General features: G+C 48.7%; 2 protein-coding genes across 6 annotated transcripts; both read right to left on the reverse strand.

Moving 5' to 3' along the window:
- Nucleotides 1-117: 117 nt before the first annotated feature.
- On the reverse strand, nt 118-5,698 carry LOC118373462 (protein Wnt-8a-like). 5 transcript variants are annotated; one of them, XM_035759591.2, is made up of 8 exons: nt 5,532-5,698; nt 4,820-4,893; nt 2,800-2,933; nt 2,671-2,704; nt 2,290-2,425; nt 1,955-2,080; nt 1,577-1,719; nt 118-1,245 (listed from the first exon to the last, which is right to left on the reverse strand). In XM_035759591.2, the coding sequence occupies exons 2-8, from the start codon at nt 4,838-4,840 to the stop codon at nt 670-672; spliced, it is 1,170 nt and encodes a 389-aa protein (XP_035615484.1). In that variant the 5' UTR covers nt 4,841-4,893; nt 5,532-5,698; the 3' UTR covers nt 118-669. The 5 variants fall into 5 exon arrangements, with proteins under 5 accessions (XP_035615484.1, XP_035615487.1, XP_035615486.1 ...); XM_035759594.2 differs by lacking the exon at nt 5,532-5,698 and adding an exon at nt 3,704-3,800 and having other exon boundaries at nt 4,820-5,173; XM_035759593.2 differs by lacking the exons at nt 4,820-4,893; nt 5,532-5,698 and adding exons at nt 3,704-3,944; nt 4,275-4,755.
- A 3,473-nt stretch (nt 5,699-9,171) lies between these two features.
- Nucleotides 9,172-18,055, reverse strand: tmsb2 (thymosin beta 2). The gene is made up of 3 exons (XM_035759589.2): nt 17,817-18,055; nt 11,101-11,205; nt 9,172-10,354 (listed from the first exon to the last, which is right to left on the reverse strand). Exons 2-3 carry the CDS (start codon nt 11,198-11,200, stop codon nt 10,317-10,319), a joined length of 138 nt encoding a protein of 45 aa, XP_035615482.1. The 5' UTR covers nt 11,201-11,205; nt 17,817-18,055; the 3' UTR covers nt 9,172-10,316.
- Nucleotides 18,056-19,090: the final 1,035 nt, after the last annotated feature.

Here is a 19,090-nt window from a genome sequence, read left to right on the forward strand (position 1 = left end):
TCCCGTGGAGACCTCGCCCTCAACACCATCAATAAACAAAAACAGACTGCCGAATCAGAATATTGAAAGCGACAAACTTCGTCGGAAAGGGAAGTTAATTCAGAACAGGACTCGAAATAAGATTCAAATATTTAATATGCAATTCCCCGTACAAAAATAAAAACGTGATAATGACACTTAAAACAATGTCATAATTAATATAAAAGAGGACACACCGAATGTACGCATAGGCCTCTAACCCATTTAGACAACCATATTTCTCCTTGTACACCCCCAAAGTGACAAGTAAACTTAAACGTGCATTAACAAAATAACATTGTGATGATAGACATTTACCAAAGGAATATATATATTTTTTAGAACATATCACATATCTATTCGATTGTCAAAATGTTAGCCTATAAAGTGCATTTTTAATGAGGGACAAAAGTGGAAATAGTTTGTCATCCGATGTGGGATGGATGAGAATATGTTGATCATAAACAAGTTACAGGAGAAATCACGTGTAAAATGTTTGGGTAACAACATACAAGACATACAATCCCAGACAGATGAACATGGATAAAATTAACTGTAATAAAACATGTTTTAAATAGCGAATATTAAAATAAACTGTCCCCTTCATAGTTATCATCAGGTATAGATAACCACAGACTGTGCAGGCGCAAATCAACTGCGCTGCACGCGGGACCTTCTCCCACTTTTCCTTGTGCTGTTCTGAGGCCTGCGCACTCTCTCCCTGCGCGCGCAGTAGTATTTGGTCACGACCTGCGTGCACCGCTCGCACTTGACCGTGCAGCACCAGTGAAACTTGCAATTACAGCTACTGACTATCTCAATCCGCCTCTCCTCGACCCTCAGGCCGCACTCATGGCACAGCCGGCGGCAGCTCTTCTTCTCCCACTGGGAGAGGTTATTTTCCCCCTGCAGACACTCCCTCCCCTCGGTTCCCTGGAGCCCCAGGCTCTTGTTCTTGGTACAGTAGTCTGGAGATTCCTCCAGGTAAATGAGCTCCGTCCGGGCGATGCTGCTGAACACGTCCGCGATGGCGCCCCTGTTGTCCGCGCTGTTCCCCGACCTCATCCGCCTCTTGTCCATCTCCAGTTTCTGCGCCTGGTCGTGTTTGACTTTGAGGTAGTTGCCGATGTCTCTGAAGTCAGACAGCTGCATCCAGCAGGTCTGAACGGAACAGCTCCCGGAGACGCCGTGGCACTTACAGGCTCGCTTCATGGTCGCCTTGATCGCCTAGAGAGAGCTTCAGTCAGCTATGGATTCAATAATATCTCAACAGTTCATTTGTAAGTTTATGTTCGATCTGACAGGCTAAAAATAACGAAAAACTCCACAACGAATCTAAATGATAACCAAAATAGTTATCCAGTCCAAACAGATGACATTGGCCTGCAACTGTACATAACAACTTACACGAACAGTATACACATATAGGCCTACCAAAGGCAGTATAGCCTGTATGAGACCGGCAATATAGCCAGTATGAGACTGGAAGTATAGCCTGTATGAGACCTATAGCCAGAATGAGACCGGCGGTATAGCCTGTATGAGATCTGTCACTCACAAGTCTACCAGCTTCATTGTTGTGCAGGTTTACAGCTGCGCGCGAGTCGTGCCCGTTCTCCAGCGCGTCCACAAACTGTTTGGACATCTTCTCCCCAAATTTCACGTTATCACTGCAGCCCCCCCAAATCCAACCCCTACCACCTGGAGAGAGACAAGGCAGGGTTAGTCTATGTAATTATGTCCATGTCCAAATATTACTGCTCTCATTTCTGTCAAATTTCAGTTTTGTCTTCTGTGCGCCCATTTTCGGTTCTGTGCGTAATGGTGTAAATGTGCGCAATTCTATTATTTGAGCATATAATACATGGTCACATAATTCAAATAGATTTCTGCACTCAATGTTATGAAGTCAGATGGTAATGGTATATAAACTCACCTATCTGCCCAATATGGGAGTCATCACATCCACAGTTATCAAAATCCCCCATACTACAGTTATTGGTGAGAGTGTACATCACCCCCGCAGCACTGATGGCGTGGACGAAAGACGTCTCTCTTGTGGCTGGAATTTAAAGAGATCATGGTTGTCAATGTTATGGTTAACACATACGGTAAGTGTGATGACATTGGTAAATATTAGACGCTTGTAAATTGCTATGCGTAATTTCCTCTGACATACTCACTACAAGCCTAGTCTATTTGCCATTGGAAAACATTTATTTCGAGGGATTAGGTAGCCTATAGCATGCTGCATCGTAAAAATATTCTCACCACTGCGCAGTCCATGAGTTGATAGTTGGAGCGCGCTCTCGGGGCAGTTCCACCTGTCCCAAGAGAACTGGTGTTTGCATTCCTGAATCCCGCTCTGTGCGCCCACCTGCACGCTACTGGCATACGTCAGATAGGCCTGAGGGGCACACGGATACAGAGACAGAGTAAATCACAGGTTCTCGTACTTTATCAGGATTGAACCTGATAAACCATGTTGTGTTTTCCAACTTGGCCTCCGTGTTTGAGCTATTCATTTGTTGTTATTAGAAAACACATGTCCCGTTAAATTACAGCGAAAACATTTGCAATGTAAACCATAAGGGATATTTTAACCAATCAGTCTAAGTGCACGAGCCCAAAAAGTAAATAAAGATCCGCTACCTTTGGTCCAGTCATCAGGAAGTTATTCACCGACCTATGGAAAACAGAAAGCAAACCCAGTCAAGACATGGTAATTGTGCCATCGTGTAAACTGACCCCCCCAGAGACAACAGGTTGAAAAAAACCTACCATGCTGTAGCGTACAGAACATGACAACACATGGACAGGACCAGTGATGTCAGCAGCTTGCACGGTCCCATGGCAGCTAATGAGTCTTCTGCGTCCAAAACAACGGCTTCCGTGGAGTATCCCAAGCGTAAATACTGAGGCGGGTGGTCAGAGAAAGAGAGAGAAAGAGTATGCTAGATGCAACTGAGCTCTGTGACTGGATCGTAAAGGCATTTATAGTGTCGTTGTGTTTGATTGACAGATTTGTTCTGTTGGTAACATTTCACTGTGAAAATGCGGCAACCATGTCATTGAATGCCGTGTTCTATAGACACATAGGAAACACGTCGGTGCATAACTGCACTTCAAAGCTTCCGCACAGACACAGTTTTATCAGCCCCCATCCATCCCTTCCATTTCCCAGAGGTCACTCTTTATATACTTTTCCCACGAATAAGTGTATCAAGTGCTAAATTGAAGAGTTTATTATTAATATTAGTATTAGTGGTGGTAGCATGATTAGTATTCAATTGGGTTCGGATCTATAGGCTTACAATACACATTCAATTAGGACGTGTGGTCTAAACGTTCAGCCATTTCTGGATGTGAAATGGGCCCTCGCATGGATACACATTCCAAACAATACTATATGGTTGTTGGCTCAACATTTAAACATGTGCATTTACGTCGCTGTCTTTTACCTGGATATACATGGATGTAGTGTGTAAGAACATAGCCTATATTTCCATTCAAAGTACACTAGAATAGGCCTATATAGAGTATATTGTTCCTATAGGTATACACTTGGCTCTTCAGGGTAGGCTTATTCTCTATACCAATTTATTAAATGTCATAATATATTACTTTAGAAAAAATAGATAGTATTTATAATCAGACTGAATGTGTGCGTGTCCCTTATACTTACTTCATGCTCCAGTGAGTCTCCCGCCCTGTCCGTCTGTCTGACCTGGTAGGAGCTCTGTTCTTGGGGAACTAACACTGCGATCTGGGGGGCTGGGTGACTACAAGGTCATAAATTCATTCAGCCCCGTTCGCTAAGAGTCATGTAAATAAAGCCTCACACATCCGCGACATTGGCAACGTAGCGATAATAAGATAATAGCCGATTCCATGGGAACGAAGTCGGTGTGAAAATGGTCTGGATTCTAAGGAGAGGATGGTATGTGAAAATAAATAAACGATAAACAATGTAGGCGATCTGTAAGAAATGCAATATTGTTGACAATACCCTGTATTTTAAATAGCCTAGGCCTAATGTTGAAACAAAAACATGTTTAATCTATAGGATTTAAATTAATATGTCAACAAATGTGGCACAAGTGTCTTCTGAATGATAGGTAAACTTGATATTCACTGACATTATTCTTATTTCAAATCACCCGTTAGTATCTGTCATTTTCTGTCAGGCCTAATTCACATTCATATCTGATTTGATAAGAGAAAGATTAGCCTAATTTGTGATCCCTATTGATTACCATTGGCCTAGTTTATAGTTTCCATTTCAATCAGATCGCTGGGGCATGTTAAATCCTCTATAAGCCACTCAAAATCCCCTAAAACAACTTCTCACTCCACGGTCAGACAATAACCAAGTCCTTGTGGGACAATAGAGGCGCGAGCAGGTGACGATAATCCGCACTAATTAGATATCGGCCACTTGACTGTTCCACTGCAGCTGAAAGCTACATTTCCCACACCTAGCCGAGGAAAATAAAAGGAGATTAAACGATGATCTTTGATGGCTGATCTCAACCCATTTCTGTCTTACAAATAGGCTTTGCCGCTACTGGCTTTATGGGTTCACAACAACCTGTATAACAATAGTCCATCAATCTGGCCGTTATTTTACATAGATGCTATATAAACATCGAAACTTCATCAAAAACAGAAGCTCATTGCGAAATAAACCAATCAATATTGATCGTGAAAATCATCCCTACAACTCAAAAGAAACATCACGTATTGATCATTTAAAATGATATCAAATAAGTACGCTAATATAGCCTAGTAATGTGCTCACCTTTCGGCACAGGTATTCCATGTTCTCTTCCTCTCAGGACTAACTCAGGTGTTGCTGATGGTCAGTGTGGATGGCTCTCAGAGACAGACATACATGCTTTACATTAATTGCATACAAACAGGAATAGAAAATAATAGTAGTGGACATGGGGGATTTCTGGGGCTAATTAATATACAATACACTACAGCCAGTACACGTTGATTGAGTGATGTGTATTATCCAACGGACTGGTCCAAAGCACTGGACATCGACCCGCATCACAGATGAAGATAAACATGTAAAACGCGTTTTAATTAAATAGTTCTAACTGACGTTTCAGACTCATTAGGCGCGTCCATGGTGTGCTGATTGGTGATTTACGCAGCGGTTATTCACCTCAAATTAACTAGGCTAGGCTATATTTACGGTGCAGGGTGTGATAAACGGACTCATAAAACTGATAAAGGGAGCTGGAGGTGAGAGGCTAGACGTGCCAGGACTGGCGACGCCAGCAACCCATGTGCCTCCACCAAAACAGCGATAGCACTGCAGATAGTTCAAAAGAAAGCATACCTCACAAACTATTACATATGAGCCTGGGGTGGCCCAAGCCTTTTGGGTGCCCTAAGCACGGCTTGGTTGGTTGGGGGGCACACCTACATCTTATTAACAGACATATAGGAGCAATTGGGGTTAAGTGCACTGCTCAAGGTTACATCAAAATATTATTCACCTCATCAGCTCAGGGACTCAAACAGCAACCTTTTGATTACTGGCACAACATTCCGCTAGGCTACCTGCCACCCATAGGGCATTGGTTAAAAGTAGTGCACTTAAAACATTTTAGTGGCCTCCCTCTTGACAGTGGAGATCAACTTTAAAAGTCCATTCCTTGCAATTCTACACATTTTTCCATGGGAAAGACCGTTTAAGCTAATTTCCTCATTTCCTGCCATGATCTGAGTGAGAATGACTAACAAAATCAATGGGGGGCCCCCTTGAGGTCAGGGCCCCTGGGCACAGTCAGTTTTCGATTGTGATTGCTACAAGTTTAGATAGATTGGTAGTTAGTCTAGCCACAATTGTTAACTGACATGGCTAATTGAATGACTATCAGTGACAGACCTAACAAGATAACAACTAATGATGCACATCTACGGCTGGGCGACATGGCCAAAATATATCACGGCATTTAAAAAAAATGGACGGTATAACACTATATTTATGTTTTTGATTAATAAAAGTTCTACATTTGCTTTATGAGTAGTGTGACCCTAGGGTGGCAACACATACATTCTAAGTGATTTCAATGGGTCTTTCTCCATTCTGATTGGTTTATACTGTTCAATTAAACTTAAATCTAAAATCATTTCCTGCATTTCCATCCATTTCTACATTTCCTACACTCATTTCAGATCATTTGTATTTTAAAATGATTGTGACAGGGTAGGAACCAAGGTGTTTCCAAGGGGACCCTATAATCTTTGACAACATTGAATGTTTTCTCTTAGCTACTTCATGTAGCTAACATATTCATGCTTTGCGTATTCCTCTTTGATTTAGAAAATACTGCTGCACAAACAACATGCTGATTTAGGTGTACACCATCACTGGTATTATCAGGTTGTAAAGTTAATTATGTTTTCTCTGACTCAGTATGCTTATTAGCTAGCTGGTAAGCTAACTAGTGATTAGCATTAACGACTAACAAGATTTAGGCCCAACTTGCTAGGAAAAGACAAACTAGCTGTTTGCAGATGTAAGAAACACAAACTAATATTACAGAACACTAGTGGGATTTATATTAAGAAGCAAAGTGAAAATGGCATCGTTGTCATCAACGTTGTTGCATGTGCTGCATTGACCATGCAGACTGAATACAAGTGTCTTATGGTCAAGCAACAACAAATACGCTCCTTGAGTGATGGGGGTGGGGCTTTGGTCTGTGTGGAATGTGTCAAGGAGAGAGAGCCGAGAGAGATGAATTAAGTAGTGAAGTAAACTATAAAAATGGACATTACACGTATCACTTTAACAACCCAAACATTCAAATACCGTTATAGAAGGTAAAATAAAAAGCCAAACCGGTCTGTGCATCGATACCGGTATATCGTCAAATACGGTATAACGCACAGCCCTATGCACAACCACATTTTGAAAAGCACCTGGTGTATACTACTATTCTAATGCTCAATACTAAATTGAGACCCTGACTGAGTTCCTACATTTTTTAAAACAACACTTGATCAGTGGACCCCTAGCAGCTGGGGGCCCTAAGCGACCACTTATATCATATATGCCTGGAACCAGCCCTGCATTAAAACAATACAATAAGATCTGAATGAGAGTCATGGGAACTCGTTATCAATGATACCAGTCTCCCTTACAGGTGTGTGTACCAAGAAGTATACAGGCAATACATGTATCTCTGATTGTTGGACTGAGTTTTTGACCTGGTTTTCAATACTACAGTGATATCAGGCTTGTAAATGTATTAATTATGATTCATGAAATGTCTAAACTGTAGATGTGAATGTGCTGATTTAACTTCTCTCCCAGGCAAAGCTGTCTGCAAAAACCCACTATAGCCATGATAATTCCATCCATTCAAGAATCATGTATTATTTAATGTATTGTGTAGCCTATTTTGTATATGTCTTGTGTATTTGTCTAATGCACTATATATTCTCAGTAGGGACTGTCCATACCCCCTTTGAGACTGCTATATATTCTCATTAGGGACTGTCCATACCCCCTTTGAGACTGCTATATATTCTCATTAGGGACTGTCCATACCCCCTTTGAGACTGTCCATGAGACTGCTATATATTCTCATTAGGGACTGTCCATACCCCCTTTGAGACTGCTATATATTCTCATTAGGGACTGTCCATACCCCCTTTGAGACTGCTATATATTCTCAGTAGGGACTGTCCATACCCCCTTTGAGACTGCTATATATTCTCATTAGGGACTGTCCATACCCCCTTTGAGACTGCTATATATTCTCATTAGGGACTGTCCATACCCCCTTTGAGACTGCTATATATTCTCAGTAGGGACTGTCCATACCCCTTTGAGACTGCTATATATTCTCAGTAGGGACTGTCCATACCCCCTTTGAGACTGCTATATATTCTCATTAGGGACTGTCCATACCCCTTTGAGACTGCTATATATTCTCATTAGGGACTGTCCATACCCCCTTTGAGACTGCTATATATTCTCATTAGGGACTGTCCATACCCCCTTTGAGACTGCTATATATTCTCATTAGGGACTGTCCATACCCCCTTTGAGACTGCTATATATTCTCAGTAGGGACTGTCCATACCCCCTTTGAGACTGCTATATATTCTCATTAGGGACTGTCCATACCCCCTTTGAGACTGCTATATATTCTCAGTAGGGACTGTCCATACCCCCTTTGAGACTGCTATATATTCTCATTAGGGACTGTCCATACCCCCTTTGAGACTGCTATATATTCTCAGTAGGGACTGTCCATACCCCCTTTGAGACTGCTATATATTCTCATTAGGGACTGTCCATACCCCCTTTGAGACTGCTATATATTCTCATTAGGGACTGTCCATACCCCCTTTGAGACTGCTATATATTCTCATTAGGGACTGTCCATACCCCCTTTGAGACTGCTATATATTCTCATTAGGGACTGTCCATACCCCCTTTGAGACTGCTATATATTCTCAGTAGGGACTGTCCATACCCCCTTTGATACTGCTATATATTCTCAGTAGGGACTGTCCATACCCCCTTTGAGACTGCTATATATTCTCATTAGGGACTGTCCATACCCCCTTTGAGACTGCTATATATTCTCAGTAGGGACTGTCCATACCCCCTTTGAGACTGCTATATATTCTCATTAGGGACTGGACTGTCCATACCCCCTTTGAGACTGCTATATATTCTCAGTAGGGACTGTCCATACCCCCTTTGAGACTGCTATATATTCTCATTAGGGACTGTCCATACCCCCTTTGAGACTGCTATATATTCTCATTAGGGACTGTCCATACCCCCTTTGAGACTGCTATATATTCTCAGTAGGGACTGTCCATACCCCCTTTGATACTGCTATATATTCTCATTAGGGACTGTCCATACCCCCTTTGAGACTGCTATATATTCTCATTAGGGACTGTCCATACCCCCTTTGAGACTGCTATGTATTCTCATTAGGGACTGTCCATACCCCCTTTGAGACTGCTATATATTCTCATTAGGGACTGTCCATACCCCCTTTGAGACTGCTATATATTCTCATTAGGGACTGTCCATACCCCCTTTGAGACTACTAAATATTCTCAAACATCAGTAATCATCAGAGAAAGTCAGACTCAAATCTGTTGTTTTGTATTACACCCTTTTGTCTTTATTTCATAAAGAAAAGTAAAAAGTGAATTATGAAAACACCTCCATAATCCCCACACCTTCCTCTCCCCGACCTCTCTTAGCCTGGATGCCTGACTTGATTTGGTGAAGGCTAGGGGGTAAGGGCTAGGGGGTAGAGCCTAGGGGGTAAAGACTAGGGGGTAAGGGCTAGGGAGTATGGGCTAGGGGGTAGAGGCTAGGGAGTAAGTGGGTAAAGGCTAGGGGGTAGAGGCTTGGGGGTAGAGTCTAGGGAGTAAAGGGGTCGAGGCTAGGGGGTAAAGGGGTAGAGGCTAGGGAGTAAAGGGGCAGAGGCTAGGGGGTAAAGGGGTAGAGGATAGGGAGTAAAGGGGCAGAGGCTAGGGGGTAAAGTGGTAGAGGCTAGGGGGTAAAGGGGTAGAGGCTAGGGAGTAAAGGGGCAGAGGCTAGGGGGTAAAGGGGTAGAGGCTAGGGAATAAAGGGTTAGAGGCTAGGGAGTAAAGGGTTAGAGGCTAGGGAGTAAAGGGTTAGAGGCTAGGGAGTAAAGGGTTAGAGGCTAGGGAGTAAAGGGGTAGAGGCTAGGGAGTAAAGGGGTAGAGGCTAGGGAGTAAAGGGGTAGAGGCTTGGGAGTAAAGGGTTAGAGGCTAGGTAGAGGCTAGGGAGTAAAGGGGTAGAGGCTAGGGAGTAAAGGGGTAGAGGCTAGGGAGTAAAGGGGTAGAGGCTAGGGAGTAAAGGGGTAGAGGCTAGGGAGTAAAGGTGTAGAGGCTAGGGAGTAAAGGGGTAGAGGCCAGGGGGTAAGGGCTAGGTGTTGTTTCTGGCCCAATACTGGCAGCCAGGCTATAACTATATTCCCCTGATGATAGATAGACCCCTGTGAAGATATCAATCTGTGTCCCAAATGACACCATATTCTCTATATAGTGGACCAGGTCAATATTATTGCACTATATAAGGAATAGGGTTACATTAGGGATGCATCCCATGTACCCTCCTCCACTACTGCATCTCCCAGGGCCCTACAGCACCCTGTTATACAATACAAAGTCACTTCAAGTAGAATACTGAGACAAACAAAGTGCTTTTGTTGGTGGCATCTCTGCCTCCTCTCCTGTTTTCCTCCTCACGGCCTCTTCACCAAGTCACATCAAGGCGTTGCGTCCCCTTTCCTTTCCTGTTCAATGGCTGAAACAGAAGACAGGAAGACATGCATGTCAGTGCACACACCTGTATGGTGATTTGAATGTGAGTTGGGCTCCGGTGGTGTGTGGTTGCATTGCAGAGGCGATACAGTGTCTGTCCCAAATGGTACCCTGTTCCCTATATAGTGCACTACTTTGACCTGGGCCTAAAGGGAGAGAGTGATGTTGCTGATTCAGTGATTTGTAGTAGACAAGTGTTTGTATACTGCAGGCCTAAAGGAAGGTTGACAGCGGTCGAACTGACCACCTATGAGAGAGGGAGAGATCCACAAAGAATTAGAAAACAAACCCGATTTTGATAAGCTGCCATATCTACTGGGTGAAATACCACAGTGTGCCATCACAGCAGCAATATGTGTGACCTGTTGCCATAAGGAAAGGGCAACCAGTGAAGAACAAACACCATTGTAAATACAACCCATATGTATGTTTATTTATTTTCCCTTCTGTACTTTAACTATTTGCACATCGTTACAACACTGTATACAGACATAATATGACATTTGAAATGTCGTTATTCTTTTGGAACTTCTATGAGTATAAAGTTTACTGTTCATTTTTATTGTTTATTTCACTTTTGTACATTATCTAGTTCACCTACTTTGGCAATGTTAACCTATGTTTCCCATGCCAATAAAACCCCTTGAATTGAATTGAGAGAGAGAGAGAGAGAGAACTGCAGAGACAAACCTTCCCCTACGACACCCTTTAAAACACATGATCACTCACTCTCTTTGGTTGGCAGGGGGTTCTTTTCTATCGTCTCAGTCTTCTTCAGTTTGGTCTTGTCGAAGCAGGTGATCTCTGTCAGGTCAGGTTTGTCAGACATAGTTGCTGTGAAGGAGAGAGAGGGAGATGGAGCAGGGAGAGAGAGGGAGATGGAGCAGGGAGAGATGGAGCAGGGAGAGAGACAGAGATGGAGCAGGGAGAGAGAGAGATGGAGCAGGGAGAGAGAGAGAGATGGAGCAGGGAGAGAGAGAGAGAGATGGAGCAGGGAGGGATAGAGATATGGAGCAGGGAGGGATAGAGAGATGGAGCAGGGAGGGATAGAGAGATGGAGCAGGGAGGGATAGAGAGATGGAGCAGGGAGGGAGAGAGAGATGGAGCAGGGAGGGAGAGAGAGATGGAGCAGGGAGGGAGAGAGATGGAGCAGGGAGGGAGAGAGAGATGGAGCAGGGAGGGAGAGAGAGATGGAGCAGGGTGGGAGAGAGAGATGGAGCAGGGAGAGAGAGAGGGAGATGGAGCAGGGAGGGATAGAGAGATGGAGCAGGGAGGGAGAGAGAGAGATGGAGCAGGGAGGGAGAGAGAGATGGAGCAGGGAGGGAGAGAGAGATGGAGCAGGGAGGGAGAGAGAGATGGAGCAGGGAGAGAGAGAGATGGAGCAGGGAGGGATAGAGAGATGGAGCAGGGAGGGATAGAGAGATGGAGCAGGGAGAGAGAGAGAGATGGAGCAGGGAGAGAGAGAGAGATGGAGCAGGGAGGGATAGAGAGATGGAGCAGGGAGGGATAGAGAGAGATGGAGCAGGGAGAGAGAGATGGAGCAGGGAGAGATAGAGAGAGATGGAGCAGGGAGGGAGAGAGGGAGATGGAGCAGGGAGGGAGAGAGAGATGGAGCAGGGAGGGAGAGAGAGATGGAGTAGGGAGAGAGAGAGATGGAGCAGGGAGGGATAGAGAGAGATGGAGCAGGGTGGGATAGAGAGATGGAGCAGGGTGGGATAGAGAGATGGAGTAGGGAGGGATAGAGAGAGATGGAGCAGAGAGAGAGAGATGGAGCAGGGTGGGATAGAGAGATGGAGTAGGGAGAGAGAGAGAGAGAGATGGAGCAGGGTGGGATAGAGAGATGGAGTAGGGAGAGAGAGAGAGATGGAGCAGGGAGGGATAGAGAGATGGAGTAGGGAGAGGGAGAGAGATGGAGCAGGGAGGGATAGAGAGAGATGGAGCAGGGAGAGAGAGAGATGGAGCAGGGAGGGAGAGAGAGATGGAGCAGGGAGGGAGAGAGAGATGAGGCAGGGAGGGAGAGAGAGATGGAGCAGGGAGGGAGAGAGAGATGGAGCAGGGAGGGAGATGGAGCAGGGAGGGATAGAGAGAGATGGAGCAGGGAGAGAGAGAGAGAGATGGAGCAGGGAGGGAGAGAGATGGAGCAGGGAGGGAGAGAGATGGAGCAGGAAGAGAGAGAGAGATGGAGCAGGGAGAGAGAGAGATGAAGCAGGGATGGAGAGAGAGATGGAGCAGGGAGGGAGAGAGGCAGAGAGAAATCATCATGTGTCAGTTATTTGACCTTGGCTGGTCCCCTTTCCTCTCATCTTGGATGACACCATCCATTCTGCCTCCAACGTGACACCATCCATTCTGCCTCCAACGTGACACCAGCCATTCTGCCTCCAACATGACACCAGCCATTCTGCCTCCAACATGACACCAGCCATTCTGCCTCCAACGTGACACCATCCATTCTGCCTCCAACATGACACCAGCCATTCTGCCTCCAACATGACACCAGCCATTCTGCCTCCAACGTGACACCAGCCATTCTGCCTCCAACGTGACACCATCCATTCTGCCTCCAACATGACACCAGCCATTCTGCCTCCAACATGACACCATCCATTCTGCCTCCAACATGACACCAGCCATTCTGCCTCCAACGTGACACCAGCCATTCTGCCTCCAACGTGACACCAGCCATTCTGCCTCCAACATGACACCAGCCATTCTGCCTCCAACGTGACACCAGCCATTCTGCCTCCAACATGACACCATCCATTCTGCCTCCAACATGACACCAGCCATTCTGCCTCCAACGTGACACCAGCCATTCTGCCTCCAACGTGACACCAGCCATTCTGCCTCCAACGTGACACCAGCCATTCTGCCTCCAACATGACACCAGCCATTCTGCCTCCAACGTGACACCAGCCATTCTGCCTCCAACGTGACACCAGCCATTCTGCCTCCAACGTGACACCAGCCATTCTGCCTCCAACGTGACACCAGCCATTCTGGCTCCAACATGACACCAGCCATTCTGCCTCCAACATGACACCAGCCATTCTGCCTCCAACATGACACCAGCCATTCTGCCTCCAACGTGACACCAGCCATTCTGGCTCCAACGTGACACCAGCCATTCTGCCTCCAACATGACACCAGCCATTCTGCCTCCAACATGACACCAGCCATTCTGCCTACCCTGCTCTTTCTTTCTTTCTTTCTTTCTTTCTTTCTTTCTTTCTTTCTTTCTTTCTTTCTTTCTTTCTTTCTTTCTTTCTTTCTCTCTCTCTCTCTCTCTCTCTCTCTCTCTCTCTCTCTCTCTCTCTCTCTCTCTCTCTCTCTCTCTCTCTCTCTCTCTTCCTATTCACCTTCTAATCTCTGCATCCTTGCCATCTTGTCTCTTCCTGAGTCTCAGCACTGTTCCACGATATTAAAATGCACTCCTGGCTAGCATTGCCCCTTTCATAGCCCAGCCCTACCTCAGCCCCATCCCAGCCCTAGTTCAGCCCCATCCCAGCCCTACCTCAGCCCCATCCCATCCCCAGTTCAGCCCCATCCCAGCCCTCGTTCAGCCCCATCCCAGCCCTAGTTCAGCCCCATCCCAGCCCTAGTTCAGCCCCATCCCAGCCCTAGTTCAGCCCCATCCCAGTCTGGTTCAGCCCCATCCCAGCCCTAGCTCAGCCCCATCCCATCCCTAGCTCAGCCCCATCCCATCCCTACCTCAGCCCCATCCCATCCCAGCCCTACCTCAGCCCAATCCCATCCCTACCTCAGCCCCATCCCATCCCTACCTCAGCCCCATCCCAGCCCTACCTCAGCCATATCCCAGCCCTACCTCAGCCCCATCCCAGCCCTACCTCAGCCCCATCCCAGCCCTACCTCAGCCCCATCCCAGCCCTACCTCAGCCCCATCCCAGCCCTACCTCAGCCCCATCCCAGCCCTAGTTCAGCCCCATCCCAGCCCTAGTTCAGCCCCATCCCACCCCTAGTTCAGCCCCATCCCAGTCTGGTTCAGCCCCATCCCAGCCCTAGCTCAGCCCCATCCCATCCCTACCTCAGCCCCATCCCATCCCTACCTCAGCCCCATCCCATCCCAGCCCTACCTCAGCCCAATCCCAGCCCTACCTTAGCCCCATCCCATCCCTACCTCAGCCCCATCCCAGCCCTACCTCAGCTCCATCCCAGCCCTACCTCAGCCATATCCCAGCCCTACCTCAGCCCCATCCCAGCCCTACCTCAGCCCCATCCCAGCCCTACCTCAGCCCCATCCCAGCCCTACCTCAGCCCCATCCCAGCCCTAGTTCAGGCCCATCCCAGCCCTAGTTCAGCCCCATCCCAGCCCTAGTTCAGCCCCATCCCAGCCCTACCTCAGCCCCATCCCAGCCCTACCTCAGCCCCATCCCAGCCCTATTTCAGCCCCATCCCAGCCCTAGTTCAGCCCCATCCCAGCCCTACCTCAGCCCCATCCCAGGTCTACCTCAGCCCCATCCCAGCCCTACCTCAGCCCCATCCCAGCCCTAGTTCAGCCCCATCCCAGCCCTAGTTCAGCCCCATCCCAGCCCTAGTTCAGCCCCATCCCAGCCCTAGTTCAGCCCCATCCCAGCCCTACCTCAGCCCCATCCCAGCCCTACCTCAGCCCCATCCCAGCCCTAGTTCAGCCCCATCCCAGCCCTAGTTCAGCCCCATCCCAGCCCTAGTTCAGCCCCATCCCAGCCCTACCTCAGCCCCATCCCAGCCCTACCTCAGCCCCCTCCCATCCCTACCTCAGCCCCATTCCAGCCCTAGTTCAGCCCCATCCCAGCCCTCGTTCAGCCCCATCCCAGCCCTATTTCAGCTCTATCCCAGCCCTATCTCAGGCCCATCCCAGCCCTATTTCAGCCCCATCCCAGCCCCATTTCAGCCCCATCCCAGCCCTAGCTCAGCTCCATCCCAGCCCTAGCTCAGCTCCATCCCAGCCCTAGTTCAGGCCCATCCCAGCCCTCGTTCAGCCCCATCCCAGCCCTACCTCAGCCCCATCCCAGCCCTAGTTCAGCCCCATCCCAGCCCTACCTCAGCCCCATCCCATCCCCAGTTCAGCCCCATCCCAGCCCTCGTTCAGCCCCATCCCAGCCCTAGTTCAGCCCCATCCCAGCCCTAGTTCAGCCCCATCCCAGCCCTAGTTCAGCCCCATCCCAGTCTGGTTCAGCCCCATCCCAGCCCTAGCTCAGCCCCATCCCATCCCTAGCTCAGCCCCATCCCATCCCTACCTCAGCCCCATCCCATCCCAGCCCTACCTCAGCCCAATCCCATCCCTACCTCAGCCCCATCCCATCCCTACCTCAGCCCCATCCCAGCCCTACCTCAGCCATATCCCAGCCCTACCTCAGCCCCATCCCAGCCCTACCTCAGCCCCATCCCAGCCCTACCTCAGCCCCATCCCAGCCCTACCTCAGCCCCATCCCAGCCCTAGTTCAGCCCCATCCCAGCCCTAGTTCAGCCCCATCCCACCCCTAGTTCAGCCCCATCCCAGTCTGGTTCAGCCCCATCCCAGCCCTAGCTCAGCCCCATCCCATCCCTACCTCAGCCCATCCCATCCCTACCTCAGCCCCATCCCATCCCAGCCCTACCTCAGCCCAATCCCATCCCTACCTCAGCCCCATCCCATCCCTACCTCAGCCCCATCCCAGCCCTACCTCAGCTCCATCCCAGCCCTACCTCAGCCATATCCCAGCCCTACCTCAGCCCCATCCCAGCCCTACCTCAGCCCCATCCCAGCCCTACCTCAGCCCCATCCCAGCCCTAGTTCAGGCCCATCCCAGCCCTAGTTCAGCCCCATCCCAGCCCTAGTTCAGCCCCATCCCAGCCCTACCTCAGCCCCATCCCAGCCCTACCTCAGCCCCATCCCAGCCCTACTTCAGCCCCATCCCAGCCCTACTTCAGCCCCATCCCAGCCCTACCTCAGCCCCATCCCAGGTCTACCTCAGCCCCATCCCAGCCCTACCTCAGCCCCATCCCAGCCCTAGTTCAGCCCCATCCCAGCCCTAGTTCAGCCCCATCCCAGCCCTAGTTCAGCCCCATCCCAGCCCTAGTTCAGCCCCATCCTAGCCCTACCTCAGCCCCATCCCAGCCCTACCTCAGCCCCATCCCAGCCCTAGTTCAGCCCCATCCCAGCCCTAGTTCAGCCCCATCCCAGCCTTAGTTCAGCCCCATCCCAGCCCTACCTCAGCCCCATCCCAGCCCTACCTCAGCCCCCTCCCATCCCTATCTCAGCCCCCTCCCATCCCTACCTCAGCCCCATTCCAGCCCTCGTTCAGCCCCATCCCAGCCCTATTTCAGCTCTATCCCAGCCCTATCTCAGGCCCATCCCAGCCCTATTTCAGCCCCATCCCAGCCCCATTTCAGCCCCATCCCAGCCCTAGCTCAGCTCCATCCCAGCCCTAGCTCAGCTCCATCCCAGCCCTAGTTCAGGCCCATCCCAGCCCTCGTTCAGCCCCATCCCAGCCCTACCTCAGCCCCATCCCAGCCCTAGTTCAGGCCCATCCCAGCCCTAGTTCAGCCCCATCCCAGCCCTACCTCAGCCCCATCCCAGCCCTAGTTCAGCCCCATCCCAGCCCTACCTCAGCCCCATCACAGCCCTAGTTCAGCCCCATCCCAGCCCTAGTTCAGCCCCATCCCAGCCCTAGTTCAGCTCCATCCTAGCCCTAGCTCAGCTCCATCCCAGCCCTAGTTCAGCCCCATCCCAGCCCTAGTTCAGCTCCATCCCAGCCCTAGTTCAGGCTCATCCCAGCCCTATTTCAGCCCCATCCCAGCCCTAGTTCAGCCCCATCCCAGCCCTAGTTCAGCCCCATCCCAGCCCTAGTTCAGCTCCATCCCAGCCCTAGTTCAGGCTCATCCCAGCCCTATTTCAGCCCCATCCCAGCCCTAGTTCAGCCCCATCCCAGCCCTAGTTCAGCCCCACCCCAGCCCTACCTCAGCCCCATCCCAGCCCTAGTTCAGCCCCATCCCAGCCCTATTTCAGCCCCATCCCAGCCCTACCTCAGGCCCATCCCAGCCCTATTTCAGCCCCACCCCAGCCCTACCTCAGCCCCATCCCAGCCCTACCTCAGCCCCATCCCAGCCCTATTTCAGCCCCATCCCAGCCCTACCTCAGGCCCATCCCAGCCCTATTTCAGCCCCATCCCAGCCCTAGCTCAGCTTCATCCCAGCTCTAGTTCAGCCCCAGACCAACTCAACTCAGTCCTGTCTTGCTCACTTCATAACCCTGCTCTACTCAAATCCTACCACAGCACCTCTTACTCTCTCCATCTATCTTTTTATTAATTAATTCTCTCTATCCTTCCATCCCTCCATCAGATCAGTACACTTTAGTGTTCAGCCACAACCCAGATCCTTTGTTTCAGTACACAGAGACAAAGCGAAATGAATAAAAATGGGATGAGAGAGAGAGGAGAGAGAGGAGAGAGACTGAGGCTTACCTTTGTTCCACACAGCAGTGTGCTTTAATCCTCCAGGGCAAGGTTGGAAAGAGATGGAGGTAGACAAGGCTGTGAGTGTCTTCCGGTTTCTGCACGTCTAGGTCTGCACCAGGGTGTGGGTTTAAGAGAGAAAAAGGGAGGAGGGAGGAGGGGAGGAGGGAGAAACTGAGAGGGAGGGGGAGAGAGGAAGCACTAAAATATAGGCAGAGAGAGAGATATATATATATATATAGAGAGAGAGAGAACGATAAGTCTGTCGTCTCCCTTCTCTTTCCCAATCTAGTTAATATTCATGTTCTCCAGGGAAGACACTGGTGGACGGGCCAACCAGCAGCAGGCTGTCGTGCTGTGCTGAACTGCTCATGAAGATAGCATATGATGCACTATTTAATCAATGCACTGAGGTGATTTTGGGGTATTGGCATTCTGAGGTCAGGGACAGATGACGTAACACTGGAATGTCTTAAAATATAATTATTTATTTATTTTTCACAAGTAAAATAATTCAAATGGTTTTGATAATACATATGGTGGAAAGGTGGCCCTTTTCTAAATACGGTCTTTTGTCTATACAGTATACCATTTTCTAATATTTTTCCTTCATGGATGAACGTTTTCCTTCTAAATGGCACCCTATTCCCTTTATACCAGGGCCAATGGTGTTCTGGTCAAAATTAGGGAACTATATAGGGAATAGTGTACCGTGTCTGAACAAACCCATTAGAAGGAGTCAGCCAGTAGGAATGAACCCTCTGTACACAGCACATACACTACATCCATTAGCTGACATCATACCTTCTTTGATTAAAACCCTTACATCTCCCAGAGGATTGTATTACAGGCTGTTTTATACGGCATGGCTGGACAGGGCCCCTGCTCATGTCTATTTTAGAACAGGCTGCTCACTCATATCTCTCCAACCATTGAAACAGTGGATCAAAATAAGACATGACTCATTTATAGCAGGACCTTGGTTTTTGACATTTGGTGACACACACACACACACACACACACACACACACACACACACACACACACACACACACACACACACACACACACACACACACACACACACACACACACACACACACACACACACACACACACACACACACACACACACCCCCCCCGCCTGCTCCAGGATGGGAACAGGTCTGTTTGGTAGTATCCTCCAGGGTCATACAGTACGTTGTGATATGTGTGGCGATTATGCTTGATGTCCTGAGTAGGCAAGGTGATTGGTGGTTTACCATAATTGTGAAATCATCAAT

Source organism: Oncorhynchus keta, chromosome 4 (assembly GCF_023373465.1).
Source record: "Oncorhynchus keta strain PuntledgeMale-10-30-2019 chromosome 4, Oket_V2, whole genome shotgun sequence".
Taxonomy (NCBI): Eukaryota; Metazoa; Chordata; class Actinopteri; order Salmoniformes; family Salmonidae; genus Oncorhynchus; species Oncorhynchus keta.

What these genes read in the sequence shown, in the direction of transcription:
- tmsb2 (XM_035759589.2), bottom strand. Translation starts at nt 11,200, where the DNA reads ATGTCTGACAAACCTGACCTGACAGAGATCACCTGCTTCGACAAGACC. An exon ending in CCCCCTGCCAACCAAAGAGA is followed by an intron (nt 10,355 to 11,100) that starts GTGAGTGATCAT and finishes CTTCTGTTTCAG; the next exon opens with CCATTGAACAGGAAAGGAAA.
- LOC118373462 (XM_035759591.2), bottom strand. Translation starts at nt 4,840, where the DNA reads ATGGAATACCTGTGCCGAAAG. An exon ending in TGGAATACCTGTGCCGAAAG is followed by an intron (nt 2,934 to 4,819) that starts GTGAGCACATTA and finishes CACCCGCCTCAG; the next exon opens with TATTTACGCTTGGGATACTC. An exon ending in ACAATGAAGCTGGTAGACTT is followed by an intron (nt 1,246 to 1,576) that starts GTGAGTGACAGA and finishes AGCTCTCTCTAG; the next exon opens with GCGATCAAGGCGACCATGAA.